Source organism: Malania oleifera, chromosome 5, assembly GCF_029873635.1.
Source record: "Malania oleifera isolate guangnan ecotype guangnan chromosome 5, ASM2987363v1, whole genome shotgun sequence".
Classification (NCBI taxonomy): domain Eukaryota; kingdom Viridiplantae; phylum Streptophyta; class Magnoliopsida; order Santalales; family Ximeniaceae; genus Malania; species Malania oleifera.
The window spans coordinates 54,369,245-54,390,736 of NC_080421.1; the positions used below are offsets into that span (position 1 = coordinate 54,369,245).

At 36.9% G+C, this 21,492-nt stretch overlaps 1 protein-coding gene across 2 annotated transcripts; it reads right to left on the reverse strand.

The window, feature by feature from the left end:
* Window positions 1-2,305: 2,305 nt before the first annotated feature.
* LOC131156239 (chromatin modification-related protein EAF1 A-like) lies at window positions 2,306-20,473 on the reverse strand. Of its 2 annotated transcripts, none has more exons than XM_058109763.1 (24): window positions 19,994-20,473; window positions 18,036-18,235; window positions 17,872-17,926; window positions 17,700-17,791; window positions 16,193-17,612; window positions 15,967-16,086; window positions 15,465-15,740; window positions 14,089-14,136; window positions 13,768-13,959; window positions 12,873-12,953; window positions 12,381-12,438; window positions 11,781-12,304; window positions 11,492-11,545; window positions 10,775-10,832; window positions 10,479-10,669; window positions 10,290-10,343; window positions 10,114-10,194; window positions 9,741-9,875; window positions 9,454-9,570; window positions 8,580-8,671; window positions 8,156-8,371; window positions 7,700-8,069; window positions 3,106-4,882; window positions 2,306-2,923 (listed from the first exon to the last, which is right to left on the reverse strand). In XM_058109763.1, exons 2-23 carry the CDS (start codon window positions 18,176-18,178, stop codon window positions 3,782-3,784), a joined length of 5,478 nt encoding a protein of 1,825 aa, XP_057965746.1. In that variant the 5' UTR covers window positions 18,179-18,235; window positions 19,994-20,473; the 3' UTR covers window positions 2,306-2,923; window positions 3,106-3,781. The 2 variants fall into 2 exon arrangements, with proteins under 2 accessions (XP_057965746.1, XP_057965745.1); XM_058109762.1 differs by having other exon boundaries at window positions 8,580-8,683.
* Window positions 20,474-21,492: the final 1,019 nt, after the last annotated feature.

Genomic DNA, 21,492 nt, shown 5'->3' on the forward strand with positions numbered 1-21,492 from the left:
TGCAGAAACGAGGTTACTACAAACTGCAGGAGGCGTGGTTGTAGAGCTGCGTTCTTTAACCAGACAATACCTCCGCCGGAGACAGGGACAGTACCTGAAAGTCATTACTCGTTTCTTTCTGTAGCTCTAACCAAGTTTAAAAAATATCGCTTTTCCTTCTTTGTATTAATCTATCATTACAAAATTAGTAATGTATTCGGATGTTAACTTCACTAATGACATTCTCTGACCATTTTTTTTCGCTTTCGTATATTTTCAAGTTGTCCAGGTTTCCTACATTTTACAATGTTTATACAAAATTTTTTGTCTTTACGGTTTTTCGATCATCTTGCTGATCAAACTCAAACCAAAGTTCTTTTATTGAGAATCTTCCTTTTGATTAAAAGTTTATGATATGTCTCCTTTAGACAAGCGTTCTTCACACTAGGGGCCTTAAGTGATGATTTTGTTACTTAGGGGCTCTGAATATTTTGTTAATTTTATTTTTATTTTAACGTAAGTTTTCTACTTTGAGATGCAAATCACTAATAAAGTGTTTGAAGATTACATTAGACTTAAAAAAGAAAGAATTAAATTATATTTACTTTACTTTGTCAAAAATACAATTCAATTTACTTTCTGCGCTAGTGAGAAAGCGGGTCAGATATGAGAAGAGATAACATCATAAATAATGTTAACATTATAAAAAAAAACAAATTTTGGAGACAGCAACTTTTGAGATAGTGGGAAAATCAATGTATGGGAAGAGATGACATCATAAATAATATTAATATTAAAAAAAATTTTAGGGGCCCCAAAACTGCTCAATGGCCTTATGGTCAGGCCGGCACTGCTTTTAGGTTCTACCACCTAATTCTCTTATATTAGTTTATTTTATTATTTCTCTTCCATTTTTTAATACATATATCTAACACTAAAACTCCATATTGTGTGGTTAAGCTTTCACTTGAGAGGACTTTATAATCCTTACATGATAAACAATTTACCCTTCTAGTTAAGAAAAAAAATTATTTGACTTTCATTTTGTCTACTTTTAAAATGTTATTAAGTGTTCTACTCTCTTCTTAAAGTAAGTATTCATTGTAATAAAATAATGTAGCAACATGACAAGTCTCCTTAAGGAACAATCTCCCAGGCTCATTTTTGTCTCCATTATCCATACCTCCCAGGATTCCTCTCATTGACTTTATTATCTCTTCCCACACGTTTATTTAGATCTGTTCCCATAAATATTTTCATAATCCCTAATATGTCTTGTATAAGTACTATCCATATCTTCCCAAATTTGTTACTAAACCTACTTAATGAGCATAGTTACTACTATATAGATCTCTTAACCTAAAATCTTCGAATGGTTATAATTCTATAGTTAACTTGATTCACATTACAACACTTGGTGCTGTATAATAAGTTCTACCCCAGTCTATAGGTTGCTTTTCCAGGGTGTACTAAAGGTTAAATCTGTAAATCGTGAGTTTACCAATTTTTCTTATAACTGTCGTCCCAAACCATTTAATTTCTGAGGCAAATTATATTAATTTTTCTTCTAATCATTATGTCCATTATTTCCACACTTTTACCTATCTCTATATTCCAAGTAGCTCATTTAATCCTAATATCCTGAAATAACTTTTTTACCTGCACATGTCCAGAATGATGCAAACACCCTTACATATTTGACACCACACTCGGGTGCCGACTTCGCACATCACTTCAAGGCGATGGCTTGCCCACTCCCGCCCACTTATCACTCCACCCGAGTAATATAAATACAATACACTGCTCATAGGAGACGCCTTAGCGAATATCGGACAAATTTTATGCTGATGTTGATTATTAGCAACCTAACGCAAATCATCCTCCATTACTTTTGAGTGTAGAATGTATGAAAAGATCAGAGGCAGAGTTGCCATGGTTAAATGTGCTTGCAGAAAATACTTCTGCAAATCAGAATGCAGAAATGCTTCATTGCGACAAGTGTACAGGCAGTAGGGAGTTCTTTCCTCACTGGTTAAGGGATCTGGCAGGGACCAGGGAGAATTCTATATGGCATTTCAGTCAACTACGTGATTAGTAAAATGGCTCATAAAAAAAAAAAAAATAGCTAAAAATATAACTTACTGATTTTAATTGTCCAGGAGTTTGCCGCATTTAATGCTGATAATAAAAGTAGAGAAAAAGAGAGGGCCTGTAGCTATGAGCAGTAGTAATAGTAGAGCAGTTGCGGCAGCAGCAGCAGATAAATATGAAATAAGAAAAGCTTGTTGCACTGATGGAAACAGAGAAGATGAAGTGGTTACAAAAAAAAAAAAAAATAAAATTCAATTTACAGGGCAGGCGCGACAATGGCAGGCCAAAAGAGAGGGAAGCATTAACAATAGATGGGGGGTTGTTAATTGTTATTTTGGTGTGTATACAGAGGAATTCCCCCCCGCCGAACTTCTCTGGCACTGCCTATATTCACAAAAATTCCCCATGAGGCTTTTTCGCCCATTAACAATTGACAGCTACATCCCTTCATTCCAAAGGGTCATAACAATAATAGTACATGCACTAATCTAAAAAGGGAATGAAGGCCCCCTCCCCCTCCCCCTCCCCCTCCCCCTCCTCCCTCCAAAAACGTGCTGGGGAAGCAGGCAAAATTAAAAATGAAATTCAAAAAAAAAAAATTAAAAAAAATAAAAGTAAATGAAGGAAAGAAAGACGAGAGACCCCCCTGTACAAACGCCTCTATAATTGTCCCCATCTTCCTCCGCTGAAGCCCTACTAGACCAGTGGTAATGTACATTACAATATCCTAGAACAAGAAAAACAAAAACAAAAAATATATGCCCTGACAACATCAGCCCTACCTCAAAATAACAACAGTAACCGCCACCCTCCCATCCCTCGTGTGATTCCCTCATGGAATGGCCAGCTTCATCTGCACACAACAACATGCCACCCAATATTAGCTTCCGTCAATTTACCTGTGTAAAAACTATTTCCCCACAAATCAGCAATTGTAAGTCTGGAAAGAAGCAATCACATAATAATACTAATATAATATAAACGACATTAACACAAGTAGTTGTGTAACTTTTGTTAAGGAAACATTAGATTTACCTGTACAGTGCTGTTACAAGGGCATGCGGACCCAGCTGTGGCAGGACCAACACCCTCCTGGAACTGCTCAACCATTGGGGTGCTTCATTCCAGTCTGGAGTTTGTGGATCTGATATACATGCTGCTTTGACCTCCTTGCAGATGCGTCTGCTGCTGAGAGTGCTGTTGTGGTGCCAACTGTTGAGGTGATTTCTGCTGTTTCAGTTGTTCTTGTTGCTGTTGCTGCTGTGGAGGTGGGGGCGGTGAAGGATGTTGTGGTGCGTGCGGCGGGCTGAGGCTTGTGCCACTGTTGATTCCACGACATGTCCATGAGGAGATCAAATGCTATGACTGCCTTGGCCCAAACATGGGTGACCTGTGTAATTGGCTCACTCCCAGAGGAATTTGTTAGAGGTGGGCTGCTGATGGAACCCAATTGTGTAGCTGAATTTGCCAAACTAGCCTCTAATAAAGGTTCTGTTGTTTTCCAATGAGCACCGGCAGAAGAAACAGGAACAACACTAGTTGAATCAACACAAGCCTGGGGCATCATAGTGCTGCCTATTGGAGACAGATCAGCATGAGCTTGGTCAGTTTGAGACTTGCTCGGCAGGTCAGAATTCACTTGACGATTCTGCGGAACCATTCTCTGAGAAGTTGGTTGACTTTGACTAACCTGCGTGGTGGGCGGTGCCGTTTAGCTGCAGTGTGCTGCGTGAGGAAGCATGATGAGGGGAGCAGCATGATGGGAGTCGGACAATTGGCAGACTAGGAGGAACTGGTGGAACCTGGCCTTGACTGCTATTATCAGAAAGTATGGTGGTGTTGTGGTTCGGGATGTTTGACAAAGAGTCACCACCAGAAAAAGCTTTTGTGGTTGTTGTGGTGGTTGGGGCTTTGGAGCAACTAATGGTTTAGCTGCTTGGGCAGCGTTGAGACCTGATCCAGAATACAAGCCTTGACCTTGCATCAATTGCATGACCTGCTCACCTTTGTCTGCAGCTTGGCTGCTTGTGGGTGGAGTAAGGCCATTCAAATGAGAGGAATCCATGGGGAGATTCTGATGCATTAACATGTTCCCTCTTCCTATTCCCTTCAGAAGTTTAGCCTGCTGTTGAGACTGCGACGAAGGGCGTTGTTGAGGGTGGTGCCTACCAGCCTGTGGAAATTGCTGCTGCTGTTGTAGCTGTCGTTGTCGTTGCTTCCCCATCTGGCTGGCCAACACACCAGCACCAGTTTGAGAACTCCGACCAATGCCATGCGGAGGAAGATGGTGTTTCTGTTGATGTTGGGAAGATATTGGGGTCATTGGAGAAGAAGATGTCAGAGGCGGCAGGGATACTGACTGAGAAGTCTGTGGTTGAATTGGGGAACTATTCTGCAAAGAAGATGATATGGGGGCAATCTGGGCCTGTGATTGGACATGTGGCATCAAAGTGTTAGATGCAGCGAACTGTTGTTGTTGTTGTTGCTGCTGCTGCTGAAATATCCTCTGCTGCAGCTGCCTTTCTTTAGCGAGGCGAATTGCATAGGCTTGCTGCTGTGTGCTTGCAGTATGATTAGGGCCTTGAAGGTGGGGGTGATGAGGGTTGCCAAGCACATGGGACTGCTGTGGGGACATTTGATGTTGCTGAGGGGGATGGACTGCATAAGTTTGAACAGGTGAGGGGATTGTCTGATTTGAGAAAGCAGAACTCAACCCGCTGAAAGGAGGAACTCCTTGGTTGTTCCCTTGAGTGACCTGCATCTGAATCTCTGGCACCATCATTTGCCTTTGATGCTCCGTATTCTGACCAGGCTATCACACCAAAAAAAGAAAAAAAAAATCCTTTATCATAACCAATTAGAGAATGGAAGTTGTAATTCAATGCAAAGTGTACAACAGAAAGATGTTGTTAATGTGGACATCAAAAACTAGCCATAAACTACCTTATGGCTTATGCAGCCAGAACAATATTGCACAAAGTAACGGAAAAAATATTAGTTGAGCACACTTCAGCATGGATATAAATATCCTTATCAATCACCTTACAAAAGTTGTGTTCACTTACAAAAGCATAGTTGATCGATATAACCACCAAATGGCACAATTCTATTTCCTAGATTGTATGTCTTCTACCCATCATCAGTTCCAAACCCCCACCCCCCAATGAAAAAATATTACTTAAATCTAATAACATTTTTTTTTTCTTTGTTTACCTCTTTTTTTTTCTTTTCTTCTGTTTTCTATATTTTTATCTAAGAGCAGCATCAGAGCCCTCTTTTCATTTTTTAAGGCTTAAATTCTCCTAGGCCATGTTCCAATAAGTGTTGCTCAAGATTCTCCTTATTTGTCAGATGTTGAAAATCAAAGAAAGCACAAACCTTCACCCCTCATTTAGAAGCTTGGAACTTGGACTATAGATTTGGATTTTTATGGATTTGGATAAAGTGCAATACAAAATTATATTAAATTTCATCCAAATCCAAATTCAAGGCCTAAAATTAATGCTCCGAACACAACCTCAGTTTAACTTAAAAATCCACCCCCAGTAATAGATGAAGTTCAGAAAAAGTCTGCAGAACATAATTTAATAGCAGATCGAGAAAAGGCATCTTGAATCTTGATGCACCTGCAAGTCATGGACAAGTGTCAACTTTCAAGGCATTCAAATGCTAGGAAAATGTGACAACAGAGGAAAGAGGTTACTTCCCATCACTCTTTCAAAACTCATCCCAAATAATAAAGCCTAAACATCAACTTACGGTTTGATATAATAACAATGTTAAAGGTTTCAGATAATTTCAGAAGTTCTTGCATTAAAGTATTTCCTCAATAGGCTTTTTCAAGGATGTGGAAAAATGGATACAGACCTCAATTTTCCAACTCCTTTGAACTTCTTATGCAGACATCAATTATAGAAACTTAATGAACACTGCTAGGGTTTCACTACACATATTCATGCCAATACTTCCTTTTTCTCATGTTGATTAACGTATGAAAACTATGCACCACTGACACCAAGAAGCTGAAAAGAAGAACCAATCTTAATGGCCAAACAATACAAGATCTGCAGTTTTAAATGTAATTGTGGGTATACCTTTTGTTTAATCCAGTTATATTTTTCAAGTTAAGGCTTCCCTTGATTTTCAAGTTTCAATCTCATAAATCTTGATGCCCAACCATCGGATCTCAAGCATGATCCTTCCCAACCATTGAATATTTTACTTCCCTAAACATTGTTGTTGTCGTTCATATAATATGGCTCAACATGTAAACAAAAAATTAATCGGTTATGTTAGCAAAACTCACATAATTTAGTAATATCTACTGACAGTCACAAACCATGTAATTACTAAATTAAATGAAAAAGGTAATGCCACAGTGATATGTATGTGCATTAGATCCAGAGGACTAGATTGCCATCACAACACACATAATGTGAGAACCTACACCATCAATTTTCTTTAAAAAGTTGATTGGCCGCATTTATTTTCATTTTTACATTTCGAGAACATTCTTGCTAATTTCTAAAACAAACATAAGGGGGCAACTTGAGGTTATCGGGAATGCATTTTTTCACACTATTTTCAACCAGATTCATACATAAGCAGACTGACTGACTGAAAGAGGGCAGAAACTGAAACCTCAACTTAGATTACGCGCAACCCAGCCATCCCAACCATTGCCAGTCACTGGCAGATAAATTGACCGACAGGAATTGAGGATTTCTTGCTGTTGTTTCACTTCCTTTTGATTGTAACACATGGGTCTGACTGCTCACACATGCCACTAGAATGCATTTTTGGTACATCTTTATATTTAGGACAAAATATACTAGCATCCCCATAGATTTATTGAAACGAACATTCAAAAAATGGCACTGACCTTGACATTTAAACGCAACAGTACTAACACCCACTCCATCGGTTGACTCATCTTTTATATATATAATTAAGAGTCCATGCTGCCCTTTCTAAATTATGGGAAGATTTATGACACAGATAGCAAATACTTATTACATCCTTTTACTGATATGCATCTTCTTCCAAAGTGCATTTTCAACCACTGTTTTTACTGAAACTCATCCAAGGAGAGTAATAGTGTAAGAGCTTTTGGGGGTATTTAGGGCTTCTCCACTTAACATTTAGCGGGTTCAATTTGACAAGTATATCAAGCCTTCATTGGAGGTCAACTAACAATGGGGTATATACTGTCATCCTATGTAAATGTCAAGTTGATGTCATTTTTTGAACATTAAGAGAAGTCCACGTCTTTTTATCAAACCTCTAGTCAATGTATTTTTACCTTATATTCAATAACAAACATCAACTTTTAAAGTGTAAAATTAACCACTCTAAATTATTTTCTCAACTAATAATACTGATTATAGATAATCCCCAAATCAAATTACCTCCACCCCATCGCATTTAAAAAAAAAATTGAAGTAGGTAAATTTGCAACGTATACGTATGCAGTTTTAGTACATATGAAACTAGTCAAGTTGAAACCATCTCCATCTGAGGTCCAACTAACATTGGAGCGTCGATCTTGAAATTAATCCCACTTTATATTATCCTAAAGACGAAATAACACGATGCAATTGTTAAAAGCAGTGAGAAAGAGAGAGCTAACCCGCATCATATGTAGAGCCTCACGAGGTCTCAATAATGAATTCCCTTGAGCAGAACTAGCTCCAGAGTGAATATTCACAGGGCTTGGCATCCCCATCATGCTGGAGGAGAGCATACTTCCAGAATTCAGCATAGATGAGGAGGCAATTCCTGGTAACCCTGGTCTTGGCATTGGCATGCTTCTGTTTGGCCCGCACATCATGCCCATACTATTTCCACCAGGCAGCATGCGAACACCACGGTCAGTCCCAGGAACAGACAAGCTGGCTTGTTGAATGTTTCGACCAGATAACATATGGTTATACTGTTGCATTCTTTGCTGCTCTTCAACTGGCAATGATGATGCTCTTGGGACACCATATCTACCATCCCTGACAAATAGGATGAACAATGTGACAGGCCATAAAATTGAATTATCACAAAATGCACAGTTAATGTCAATATAAGAGCAAATTACCTAACAGAGCCATTCAGTGGAGCAGATGGAGATGACAAGTTACTGCCAAGGATCATACCAGAAGATCCCTGTAGCGAGGAATTTGCACCAGAAGCAGGAAGTATTGATGCTACAGAACCTTGATTTGAAATTGGTAAACCACTAGTGTGCGAGCCTTGGTACCCAAGGGAGAGAACATCAGGATTTGATGTGGCCGCATCAATGAGATCAAGAGGCCTTCATTAAAAAATAAATAACAATAACAATAGTGAAAAAAAAAAAAGAAATATAGTTAATAACAAAATTTCTGAATTTCATAAGACAAAATGTTACATTCCAGAAAAGTGTTAAACAAAATATAATTAAACACCAATGAATGAATCACTATGGCTTTTATGCACTATGTCGTTAAAAAAATAAAATCCAAAGAAACATTACAACTTACGTTAAAGTAACACCATTCAGGTTATTGGGGCAGACTTGGGAAAGAGCAACGATATGAGAATTGTGGATTCCTGTTGCTATTTGTTTTGATTCCTGTTTATCATTCTTTGAAAAAAAAAAAAAATGAGGAATAATACAAGTAAGCTCAAAGTCACAAAAGAAAACATCAAAATAATGGAATTTATTAGGTTGTTTTCAGTGATTGGCATCCACACTCCAAGATATTCACAGAGGGGTCTTTCTACATTGTATTTTATTCTATTACATTTTTTGCTGCTATGCTACTCAAGGTTGCCATATGCTGCTTAAATTTTACAGACCAAGGGAGAAAAAAGAAGTCCACACAGCTGGCTCAAAATGCTTATCCCCAACCATGACTAGGTGAGAAAATATATAAGGGGCAAAGTGACAAGCTGAGCTTTAATTCAATTGATAACAAAATTTTAAGGCACACGATAAATGCATGTTCGTATCAATGTATGGGTGTCTCTGTGTGTGTGTAAATAATAGGTCAAAATTGAATATGCTATCAAAAAAAGGTAAATTGAATACCAATTCAAAAGCATAGGAACCAGTTGACACAGATAATGTCACTTGCCCATTAAGAAACAGCTGAACAACTATCTTTGCTAGACTCGCCCCATGCCAAATAAAGGTGATGAAGATATCAAGTATGAAACTTAAAAATGGCTAAATTGCAATCAGAATCTGACATTCATTAGAGAAATAAAATGTGAAAAATGCTACAAGCCTGTGTTTGACAAAGAAAGACAATTTGAACCCAAAATAGAAGTGCTGAGAACAGGAAGGCTCCACAGGTAGTATAACAGTTTTTTAATCTGAATATACAACCAAAAGAGCTGTTTAATACAAACCTGACTCTTCTGATAATGCTGCTGCTGTACAATTGAAATGATTTTCTCAAAATGAGCCTTAAGGGTATCCTCTTCCATTGGCCCCTGCAAACGTTGAAACAACTGTCTGGCACTGCCCTGTGAGAAATGCAGAAACACTATCCAATCAATGCAAAGCTAAAATCAGCATCCGATCAATGCACACCTAAAACTCAACAGTACGGTAATACGATATCTCACACTGATACATGATTAACATACTGAATTGTCAAATTCAACTTGTGAAAAGGGGGGTGCGAAATTATTGCCTTTGGAATTCCCGGTAATGTAGACGGGTAAGGTTGAGAAGACCCTGAATCTTCGGCACTATCAACCCCATCAGCAGACCTATCCATTAAGATTTTGTGACGTTCCTTGCATTCTTTAGGCATGCGGAAGACGCACTGGACATATTAGACAGCCGATAAATATTAGAATTTCAATGCTCAACAACAAAACATTTTAATAATAATGAGAAAAACAATGTGCCATGATGCCCCAAGAAAGGAAAAAAATTGAACTTAGTACTTTTTCAGCCATAAGAACATACAATGCAAACTTGATTTTTAAAGACCTAACATGCAAGATGCAGATAAACCTAAATGAAAAGAGATGCGAGAAAAAATTTCAACATATATGTACCTTAATCTGCAGAGTATTGTTGATACAATCACTAACAAGCTCCCAATTAGGACCCATATCATGCACAAGGACAACAAGTGCCTAAGGCATTAAAATTAATCTATTTCAGGCACCCATTCATTTCTCCAACAACAATCAAAATTACAATACAATTACAGAACAAAATAAGCAAAAACCTGGTCTTCAAACGCTGTCCATGGGCTTCCTATCCCTGACTGCCCTGCAGGAATCTGCAAAAAAGAATAGACTCTAAAATTCTTCGTTACAAAAAACGACAAAATAAACAAAAAACAAAAAAAAACGAAAGACAACCACACCAGGAACAGGTTAAAAACACAATTAGTTAGACCTTCTCTGCTCAATACCTTCAGCAATTTAGCTTTCTTGCCCCTATCACGGCCACCAATCATTTTGATAAATTTAGTTGGATTGGACATGTTACTCATTTGGGAAGCTACAGGAGACGGAATAGACCCTGTCATTGGAGTGTCAAAGGAATTGTCCAGTGACTGCTTTATTATCCTTGGTTTCTTCACAGAATGTTGCGCAAACAGACCTTTTGGGAGGACATGTAAATATGTGAGGAGATCAGGAGGACAAATATTAAACGCCTCTGCAAAACTAACTACCATAACAGTTCTGAGATTAAAAAGAGCATTACCACTGCTTCCATTAGATTCAAAATGATGACTCTCCAATCTCTTTCTTGAATTATCCCTCTGCATATTTATGCCATTAAAAAAGTTGATAACTACACTATAAGAAGCATGCCAAATCCAAATTATTTGATGATCAAACCAGTCAAAAAAATGGAGAAGCATTGGGGGGAAATAATCCAAATTATTTAATGATGAAACCAGTCAAAAAAAGGGAGAAGCATTGGGGGGAAATGATCAAACATGAAATTAACAGGATGAATGAATATTCACAAGAATACAGTGCTACATTAAAATAGAAAATAAAGAATAAAACAACTATAAAAACATTCATCCAAATATACAAATAACCATGCCCTAACTAAAAATCCAAAATCAATCAACTTTAAAACCAAAACAAAAATCAAAGACAATTCTGCCTAATAAACAACACATTAAAAAGCAGCAAACGCAAATAAGAAATAAAATGTTCATGTTATTTAAAAAAAAAATTAAAGAATGTATGCATATCAAAACTCATGTACTTGCAAAATTTTAGCATTTGACACAAACTCATTAAACCTAACAATTTGTGTTTATAAATTTAGTACTCTCATACTCAAAAGTAAACATTTAAACATTATGGCAAGCATATTTTCTTTTTCAAAGAACATACAGGACCAACAACAGGGTAGATATGTAACAAATGAAGCAATTTTATTCAACAACCAAGTCAAAACTACCTGGTCATGTTGAATACTGGAATCAAGCTGCCATCTCTGTTCATATGTGGGACACTGCAGCCACAAATCAAAAACTCATTGATAGTGAGAAAGTACACTAAGTGGTTCTAGAGTAAGCAAGGCCTCACTTAACAAAGCCTAGCAAAAAACAAAGGCCTCACTGGAGAGAGAAAAAAAAAAGGCAACAACAACAAAAAAAATATCAAAAAACAAAAAGAGAGGAAAAACACCAAAAAAACAAGATAGGGCTGAGCCTAAAGGACTTCAGAAATTTTAATTTTCTATTTACCAGATGCTTGGCCTTCTTCTTCTTTTTAGGTTTTGATATTTCGGTACAGTCAAATGGTACTTGCTTTTCAAAGTCCACGGCAGATTCAACCTCCAAACTTTTCTGAATCTGGGATCCACCATGCAGGGTACTCTGGTCATCCTGCAGAGAATTAGTGTCTCCACTTGAAGCATCTGTCTTACTTGGGGCCAGGACACCCCCAGGAACTCCAGTGCTAAAAGGACTCAAAACCCTTTGACGGGAAGCAGTGCGCATTCGTTTTGTAGGTATAGAACCAACATTAAGGCTACTGGCAGGCCTTTTTGCTAATAAAATGGATGGTTGATTCCCAATTTTATTTTCCATACACTGTCCATAAGGTGTATCAGCTCCTAACTCATACGACCTAGCTGTGTATGACTTTGTTAAGTTTTTCCGTTTCTTCTGTGCAAATTTTGACAGCCTGCTGCTTTCAACAGTTCCAGGCAAATAGTAAGTGCTTGTTTCCCCATCCTCTTCATATGCAAGCTCTTGAGTTCCAAACTCTGCATAAGTAAACTTGTCATGAACACATGATATGTCAACAAGGAAAATACAAATCACAATAGGCATCATCAATACCTGCCCCAGCATCATACATAGACGTCTCAACTTCCTCTTGCACGCTACTGCCAGTTTTCTGAAAATATAATTAATTAAAATATGTTATCTAAATATCCAGATAAGCCAATAAATACATATCATCCACAATGGCAACCTTATAATAGCAAGAGACAAGAATTTATACAAAGAATAATGTTAATTCCTACTTTCAAATTTATTTTTAGAAAAAGAAAAAAAAAAAACAAACGATTGTTGTTCCCTAGAATAAAAGAATTAAATTGCCTGTCCAAACCCTCTTCCTCTTCCACATGGTGAATGTTATTCTCCAGCCTCTTTCTTACATTTCTTCCAAAATATTTTTTTCTCGTAACAGAAACAGAGCAAAAATCTATCAATAATAATTTTAAAAGGAACTGTTGATCCTCTGCTGCTCTGCCACATTCCACATATAAATAACAAGGTCCTGGACATGCATAATCCAAATATTGGAGTTGGCAAGCATGAATTTACCTCACATTGTACCACATAAGACTCAATAGATTTTCGGTAGGCTTCCATTGCACCAAGGGGCACTTTATAAAAGAGGCTTTCCTGCCACAAGGAAAAAAATACATAATGAATTCTCTTTGCACAGTGAAAATCAAGAAAATATGTTCATAACACCAACAACAACAAAGTCCTGAGTCCTAAGTCCCACTGAGTGGGGTTTCTGACATGAATCCTCTTCCACCATTCCATCCAAGGCAATATCCTTGTTCTTACCACTTCACCTAAAAGCTTAAGATATTAGGTTGTTGGCCAACAATGTATATCTAGCTTTAATACTCCCGCAAACATGCAGCCCGATAGCATGCATTGAGATAAGAAACCATTAAATAACTCCCATTACAGGGAATACAATAATTTTTAAACACCACACAATAAACGTGAGCAACAAGACTAGAACCCACCTCCTGGTAACCAGCCCTGTTACCATGATAGATTACCACTTTACCTAAAATCTTAAGCTATTAAGCTGTAGACCAACAATGTATGATACCTTTAACAATCCTCAAAAAGGTGAAATGATGTCAAATCCTTGGTATTTCAGTTCAAGTTATTCTAGCTCTACCATGCCCTTCCTACACTCACCCCTTCTCACCGGTTCATTATTTGGTATATGCCAAGTAAATATACTCATATTTTTTAGCAAAATGTATTAATATATAATCTGTCTTTTCAAAGTATGACACCCTCCCTATACGAGAACGACTCTTCAGTGCATGACAACACCCAGCATGTTTTAACAGGTGCATCAAAAGGTCTTTCAGTATATTACATAAAATCTACTATTAACAACCAGGGAGGGCCATTCCATTCTCAACATCCAAATTATATGTGCAAGTTAAAGTGATTAACCCCATACTTCCATAAAGTGATCCTCCCATGACATTTCCAGAGTACCCAAATCAGTTACTCTATCAGGAGTCACTGGTGCTTCTGCTCGAACAGTAGGGACAGAGGAGCTGTTATCTTTCAAAAATCTCAGTGCGTATCTCTGAACAGCAAGTGCAAGGTTTTTCCCAGTATATTGTCCCTCCAAATCTTTGTTCATTTCCTGCCCATCAGCACCACATACTGTATTATATAGCACATAGAGATAAGATAAAGAAGTACAATATTCTAAAAAGGTCACGAATTTAGTCCAATCAAAAAGGTAATGAAGCCTTGAAATTAGAATTTTCACCAAAAGAGCAGAGATGCTACCAATTCCCATAAAGGCCCAGCCCAATACCTATATTTGAAGCAGCAAACATCATAAAAATAAAATTTAAAAAAAAAAAGAATAAAAAAAGCAAAGAAAAGAAGGCAACTGCTCCAGATACAGAACAATAGTTTAAAGCCAGCAGATTCAACTTAAACATCCAGAGTTCGCACCTTATTTAACCATTGAAATACTAAGATTTTGATTTCATCTTTCTACGTTTGTGTCCCTTTCAAATGAGATCATGAGAGATGACGCAACATACCATTATGCACCCACCTCTTAAATCTGTAACCTATTCCCCCATAATAGTTTTAGGGCACACACTAACCAGTTTGCAGTACCACTTTTTTGCATTTTCAATTAATAAAAATAAAAATTTTATTAAGAGGTAAACGAGATATGAAGCCAACACAAGGCGTGCATGAAGGAAAAAAAAAAAAACAGAAACTCAAGCCCTAAATTGTCAAAAGGGCATCCTAAAAATGAACAAATAAAAGACAATTATTGTAAATTTATATAATATAGATGCTTAAGTTCGAGCAAAGGTTGAATTCTCAATGACTAAAAGCTTTAAGCATCAGTATCCTTACAATGAATTTTTCTCAACCTATAATATATAAGTACTGCTTTTGAAAAGCACAAAAGATAAGATCTAAGACAGTATTAACATAAAAACCAAGATAGTAGCCACACTTTACAAGTTAACAACCAAAGCATATCTCGACAATAAAATATTTTTTGGCCTGTAATATCTTATAAGTAGTGCTTTTTGAAAAGCACAAAAAAGACATTATTTGGTGGGACAATCACAACATTAACATAAAGTACAAGAAAATAGCCAGTACAGTTATTCTAGTTAACAACCAAAATGTATGTATTAATATTGCAAAAGAACGTAGTGGCATAAACAATGTACCTTTGTTTCTTAATGCATAGGCCATAGATCAATGTGTCTAATAAAGACACAGTCCCACAGAAATATATATATACATACATATATATATATATATATATATATATATATAGCAAAGTGATATCTACATTAGAACAGACCATCAACATAGTTCCATTGATGAATACATATTATTTACCTCTTTGAAAGTTGAAACACAAAGAAATTCACACAAGAAATTAAGAAAGCTTAAATCACAATGAGCCAACTATACATTGAGATAAATTCTATAAACCAAACAAAAGCAAGAAAAATAGAACCATTACCACTCACAGATAACTTACTGCTGTACACTTGTATATAGAGAAGCAAACAAGAAAAAGCATAGCATAGCATTGAAAACACATGATTATATTAGCCAAAAGCAGTGGCCAGAATAAAATTCAAAGTAAATAATAAGCACCTTATTTGGAACACCAACGCCATCCTTAGCAACTTCATTCCCATCAAGAGTCCCGAATCCAACCACATCAAACTTGCCATCTTCTGGACTATCACTTGGATCATCACTATTAAGAAGCAACTCTGCTGAATGCCAGAACTGCATGACAGCCTTTGCCAAGGTGTAAGCAACCTTTCTTTGCTTCGAGTATAAACCTTGTTTCTCAAATCTTAACTGTGAAGCAAAAGCGGCAGAATGACACATTTGAGCAGCAACAGTCATCTTCCAGGTACGCTCCTGCAAGCAAGAAGTGATTGTTGCAGAAGGAAAGTATGTACAAAAGGCAGGAGAACCTTAAAATCAGAAGTTACAACAATATTTGAAAAAAAATAAAAAATAACTGCATACAATAAATGCTATATAAATCTATATTACGATAAAACCACAAAAAATTGCAACGAAAAAAAGATGAGACATGAGGAATAGGAAAAATTAACTTTCAAATTTATCTGCAAAATCAGACCTGTGCAAAATCATTTGCCAGCCATGCCATTTCTTCAAGGACAAAATCCCAGTGAGATTTTCGACGAATCTCCAAGGGTAAGGCACCAACAGATAATTCAGCAATTCTCTTGCGCTTGGCCTGTTTACCATTGCATCAAACATTAAGGCAAAATAAGGCAAAAAAAAATGTGCACCCAAGTTTAACAACTTAAAAGCATAAGTTACAAAAGAAGATGTGAAAAAACCTGTATGATTCGGGCCTCTTCCAAAATAGAATCTTCGTGTGCCTTGTTTGCCATCTTTGAACAATTATCAGATGATGTTTGAACCTCAGAGGCAGACGCAGATAGAGGCAACTTGCAAGACACAGCCATTGAAAAGCCCTCAGGCTGAGGCCTATCAGTGGAAGAATTTTCATTCTTCAAATTGGAATGATCACTATCATGCAACAAATTCCCCGATATTGTATCATTTTTGGATGCATTATGATCACTCACTTTCATTCCCTCGATATTGGTTGGATACCTCGCATCATTTTCAGAGTCAGGTCTACTGCCATTTACCTCATCCTCAACTTTGACCATACATCCATTGCCAATGTGATTCTGATGAACAGAACTATGGTCAACATCAACAATGGTCTTGGCCTCATTCTTTTGTTTTACTGCTTCATTGCCTTCTAAATCTGGTGCCCCTTCAAATGCCAAAGTTTGTTCCTTAGGATTTCCATTAGAATCAACATTCTTCGGATTAGTACGTAGATCACTATCATTATTACCATCTAAGCTAACACAAGTTTGGGTACAAGAGGACTCTGAGTCTAACCCTTTTGTGCTTAATGCTGCACTGCTATGTTTGCCTTCATCCCGTATGCTTCTTCTATCCCTTTTTAAATTGTTAAACCAATTTAGTTGACCAGAACAGGTCTCATTCCCAGTGCTCACTGTAGCTGCAGAAGGCTGGCATTCGAGACCAACTGAAACTGGCTGCTCCCTTCCTCCACCCAGATCATGTCCTGCAGAAGCAGAATCAATTGGAGTCTGCTGAGCTTCAACTTTTGATTGTAGATTATGATGGTTATCCTGCAAATTATTGGAAGCTGCAACATTTAACTTTCCTTCAAACAATTCACCTTTCGTTAGGCTAGTATCCAACTCAACATCCAACTGGTTATCAGATGTCACAGTTTTAAAAACTATATCACCGTTTGGGCTTGTGGACTTTGTGTTACAAGTGGAAGCTATATTCTGGTCCTTCTGGTTGTTTATTTCAGATCTCAACCCTTTAGGATCCCTTGAACCATGACGAACAGATAATGAAGAACCATGACCACCCGAACTTGATCTAGCACCGTCACGATTGGACTTGGACCTGTTCCTTCGAGCATATGCTTGATTTTTCACCAGGCGAATTATGCCAGAGTCTTCTGATTCCTTGGCATTTTGGCTCCCTTCCATTTGGGAAGACTGCTCAGAAGGAGCAACATTACTCCTACTAGGATGTAGAGAGTTCCTTTCACCTTCAAGCGATTCATTGTCACCATCTAAAAGCAAGAGATTGTCAGCAGTATTGGGTTCATTAACTGCAGGAGCCCCTGGTCTACCGCTACTTTCGACAGAGTCTCCATGAGGAGAGGCTGTCAATGCAAAACTACCTTTCGCTTCACTGATGTACCAGAATAAATACATTAATATGTTTACTAAAAATACTCTGCAGATTACACATGACTAAAAAACAGAGGCAAGAGTTAACCTGGTCACAAGTTCAGGATGTTCTGGGAGTGAAGTAGATTGGACACTAACAGAAGCAGCATGCCCAAATTTAAAGTCCAAAGGATTGCCTCCCTGCAAGTAAGAAGCATTTAATCAGTCTATCAACTCCACACAAGGAATTCATAAAGCAAGAGAAATATTAATTGCCATACTTTCTCAAGAAATTCCAGCTCTCTTCTCCTTTCTTCACGAACATCATACTCCTGCCTGTTATCAGAAAATTGTAATTCATTTAGTTACACTGATAAACAAAAAATCTATCTATGCAAAAAAATATAACAGAGCAATGGTGCACACAAAGGGCACAACTTACTACCTAAGCTCTTCTTGAGCCTTCTCGATAGCCACTCTACGTGGAGAGGTTTTCGTACCAATACCAACTCCACCGTCAACAACTCCTCCCATGGAATCAACCTCAGCATTGACTAAGACAGCAGGACCAGAACAGCATCCATGCATTCCTAAATTTTTCCTAGAAGTTCATCCCTCCCATCTGTTTAAAAATCTACCAAATTCCTAAAAGCAATAAAATAGGAATAGTAAAATAAGAATGAGAAATCTATAGAAATAAAATCAATTGAAGCAAATGAATTGTAATGACATAATAATGCACATGCACTCCAAAATACGAAAATTGACTTTATATATTGATGTAGCCTCTTCATAAGCATACTGGACCAAATCCTTAACCTATAGAAAAATCAAGCTTATGTAAGTGGCTTATGTAAGTGCACATGCTGTAAAGCAAAGGAATGTGAAGTTGTGACCTAAAACAAGAAAGAATTTGGTAGTCATTTGAGTAGCAGGATCTATGAAATGTCTATAGGTAACAACATGATATGAGATACACAAGGCTTGCCTGTGCTGTGACTTCCAAAAATAAAAAAACAGGAAAAAGTGTCTATAGCATCAACTATAAATAAGGAATGTGTCAATAAGTATCACTATATTATCCAATACCAGACGCAAATCCTAGGTGCCTTAATAGTTGCTCAATCAATGGTTCAACTATGTCAAGAAGAAATTTTCATAATATCAATTGCACTAACACCCTAAATCTGGAAGAAGACTTCACTATTAAAAGAAAAAGTACTTAGAATTCTCTCATCAACAAACTCAAAGGACAGGTGGGGGCAGGCAAAAAACAAATGAAAGAAGGAAAAAATGAGCAAAATATAAAACGAAAATCTTATCCAATACGAAGTAATTAAGGTTCAACAAGATGTGTGTGTGTGTATATATATAAGGTTCAATAAGAACTATTTTACCTAGGGTCTAAGTGGACCAAAATTTTTTTTATACAATTTTTTAACCCACATATAGAGGAGGTACCGTACTTTCTTTTCTTTTTTTTTTTTGTAAAAGGTTGGGGGGGGGGGGGATAGGCGGGAAATAAAGAAGGCTTATTAAGAGAAGGGGAAAATAAGAATAATGGAGGATAAGGCATCTTCCTAAAGTAATAACAAAACAAGAATAAAAAAAAAACACACACAAAACCATTAAAATATGTGTATAACAATTATAAAAAAAAAAATGTCAAATATTCAATAAGCATATTGCAAGCATCATTTAATTGAAGAGTAGCAATGCACTTCCAAATGATTGACTAAAGGCAAATCATAAAATAAATACACATGAATGCAGGCATGCACACAACATTGCATATGTCAGAAATTACAATGCAACCAATTGCGATAGGCATTGCTAATATTCAAAATGAGAAGGAAAAATTCACAGAAAGCAGCAATTTTTTTAACCAAACTAATTGTTGCCAGTAAAGAGGATAGTTTGAGTTAATACTGATATATGCCTCATTTGTCAGCCTATAGAGTACCCAAGACTGTGTACAATAACAATGATGATATTAACCTGTACCAAAGTTTTGCCAAGGGTACTCATATATTTTCCAGGCAAGGTACTTGGTGCCTCAATACCCTTCACATTCTCTTACATAAACAACTTCAACGGATCAACTGCAACCCCAAAAGCACTAGCATTGAATTAAGCATGCCTTACCTAATTTGCCAACATAAACACACCGTGCTCTGACATTCTATTGCATGCTAACTCATTAAGCCCACAAACAATAGCAATCACCAAAGTAAATCAAGAAGCATTCATTCAAAATGCATTTCATAATGACATAGTAAACAAATTCACCTTCATTTGCTCACAATCAACCCTAGAGAACACCTTAGCCCACAAATTGGCACAATTTCGACACTACTCCAATTCTAGGGTTTCCAAGTACCGAACATAGAGTTAAAGGTTCACCTGAATTGGAACAAGACTCACAAAATTGGCAGCTAGGGCAACCCTGTCGCAGCCCCGGCCTCCCCCCGTCCCCCCTCCTTCTCTCCCCTAGGGTTTTGGGCGCCAAACCGTTCTCAATTATATGCACGCGAATTTGCCCTAGGAGAGACCCTCTCTATGCAAATGAGCGCCATGCGAGCCTCGAACCCCTCTGAAACTCCTCCCTCCCTCTATAACTATACGTGTATTTTCTTCTCTCTTCGTTCTGCTTCTCTTCTTCTTCTTATTCTTCTTCTTCTTCTTCTTCGTCTTGGCCTTACGTATATTTCTTTCAAAAGGTTCGAAGAAGTGTCTAAGCGTCCTCTGCGAGTAGTGGGCTGGACATGCAGACGACGAACACCAAGAGGGCTTGGGGAATTTGGTCCATTTGGGCTTTGTTATTAAAAGTGCTTTCTAATTCTTCCTATCATCGGGGTCGGGGAAGATGAAACAATTGAAGCATCAAAATACAGAAACAATTTTTTCTCTCATCTTTTGTTACAATTTTATTTGAATTTTTTGGAGGATGATTGGAAATACGTGAGGGTTACCTCGGTAATTTGAGCAATGTTAGTTTTCCTAGGAAGATAAATAAAGCGAGATAAAATCAGATAATTTTTGTTAATTCATTCATGTTTGATGGATAATTGGTAAAACAATTTTGGATTTTTAAACGTTAGAATTTTACTTTTATTTTTTAAAAAATTTTATTAGTACGAATTTTGTAATGATTTTTTTTCTAACTGTTTATTTTGTTGTAAATGAAATAAAGAGATAATTATAGAAAAACTAAAGTAACTATAGAAATTCAACAGTTTAATTTTTCAAGAATTAGATATTGCTAGTTATCTTTTTTATCTTAATTTTGATTGTAAAACATGTTCTTGTATAGGCAAAAATTATATTAGCACCCCAAATATCAATTACATAAAGAACCATTATGTGGGCATATCAAAAGTTATAACATATTCTCAAGATAGTCGTCCACATGTATAATGTACACGTTTTACAATACTTCCCTTTGATTACTATACGCTATGAATACGTCTCGTTAAAACATTCGTTAAGAAAAACCCTATGTGACAAAACCTTAACGAAGGAAAAAGAGTACAGTATTCATACTTCCCTTAAAAAATACAATCAATTAAGAAATGTCCTTAAGTTTCGTATTCCAATGTTATGTCCATGCTTTTTGAAAATTGAAGTTGACTATGCTTTTATGAATAGATCTGCTGAGTTGTCACTTGAGCGAATTTTACAAATGTCAACATCTCCTTTCTTCAAAAGTTCATGAGTGTAAAAGAACTTTGGTGAAATATGTTTAGTTCTATCATCTTTTATGTACCCACTTTTGATTTGTGCAATACATGCTGCATTGTCCTCGTACAATATTGTTGGCTTGTTATTCTTCAGTGATAATCCATTTGTCCCTTTAATGTGTTGGATTATAATTTTTAACCATACACATTCACCACTTGTTT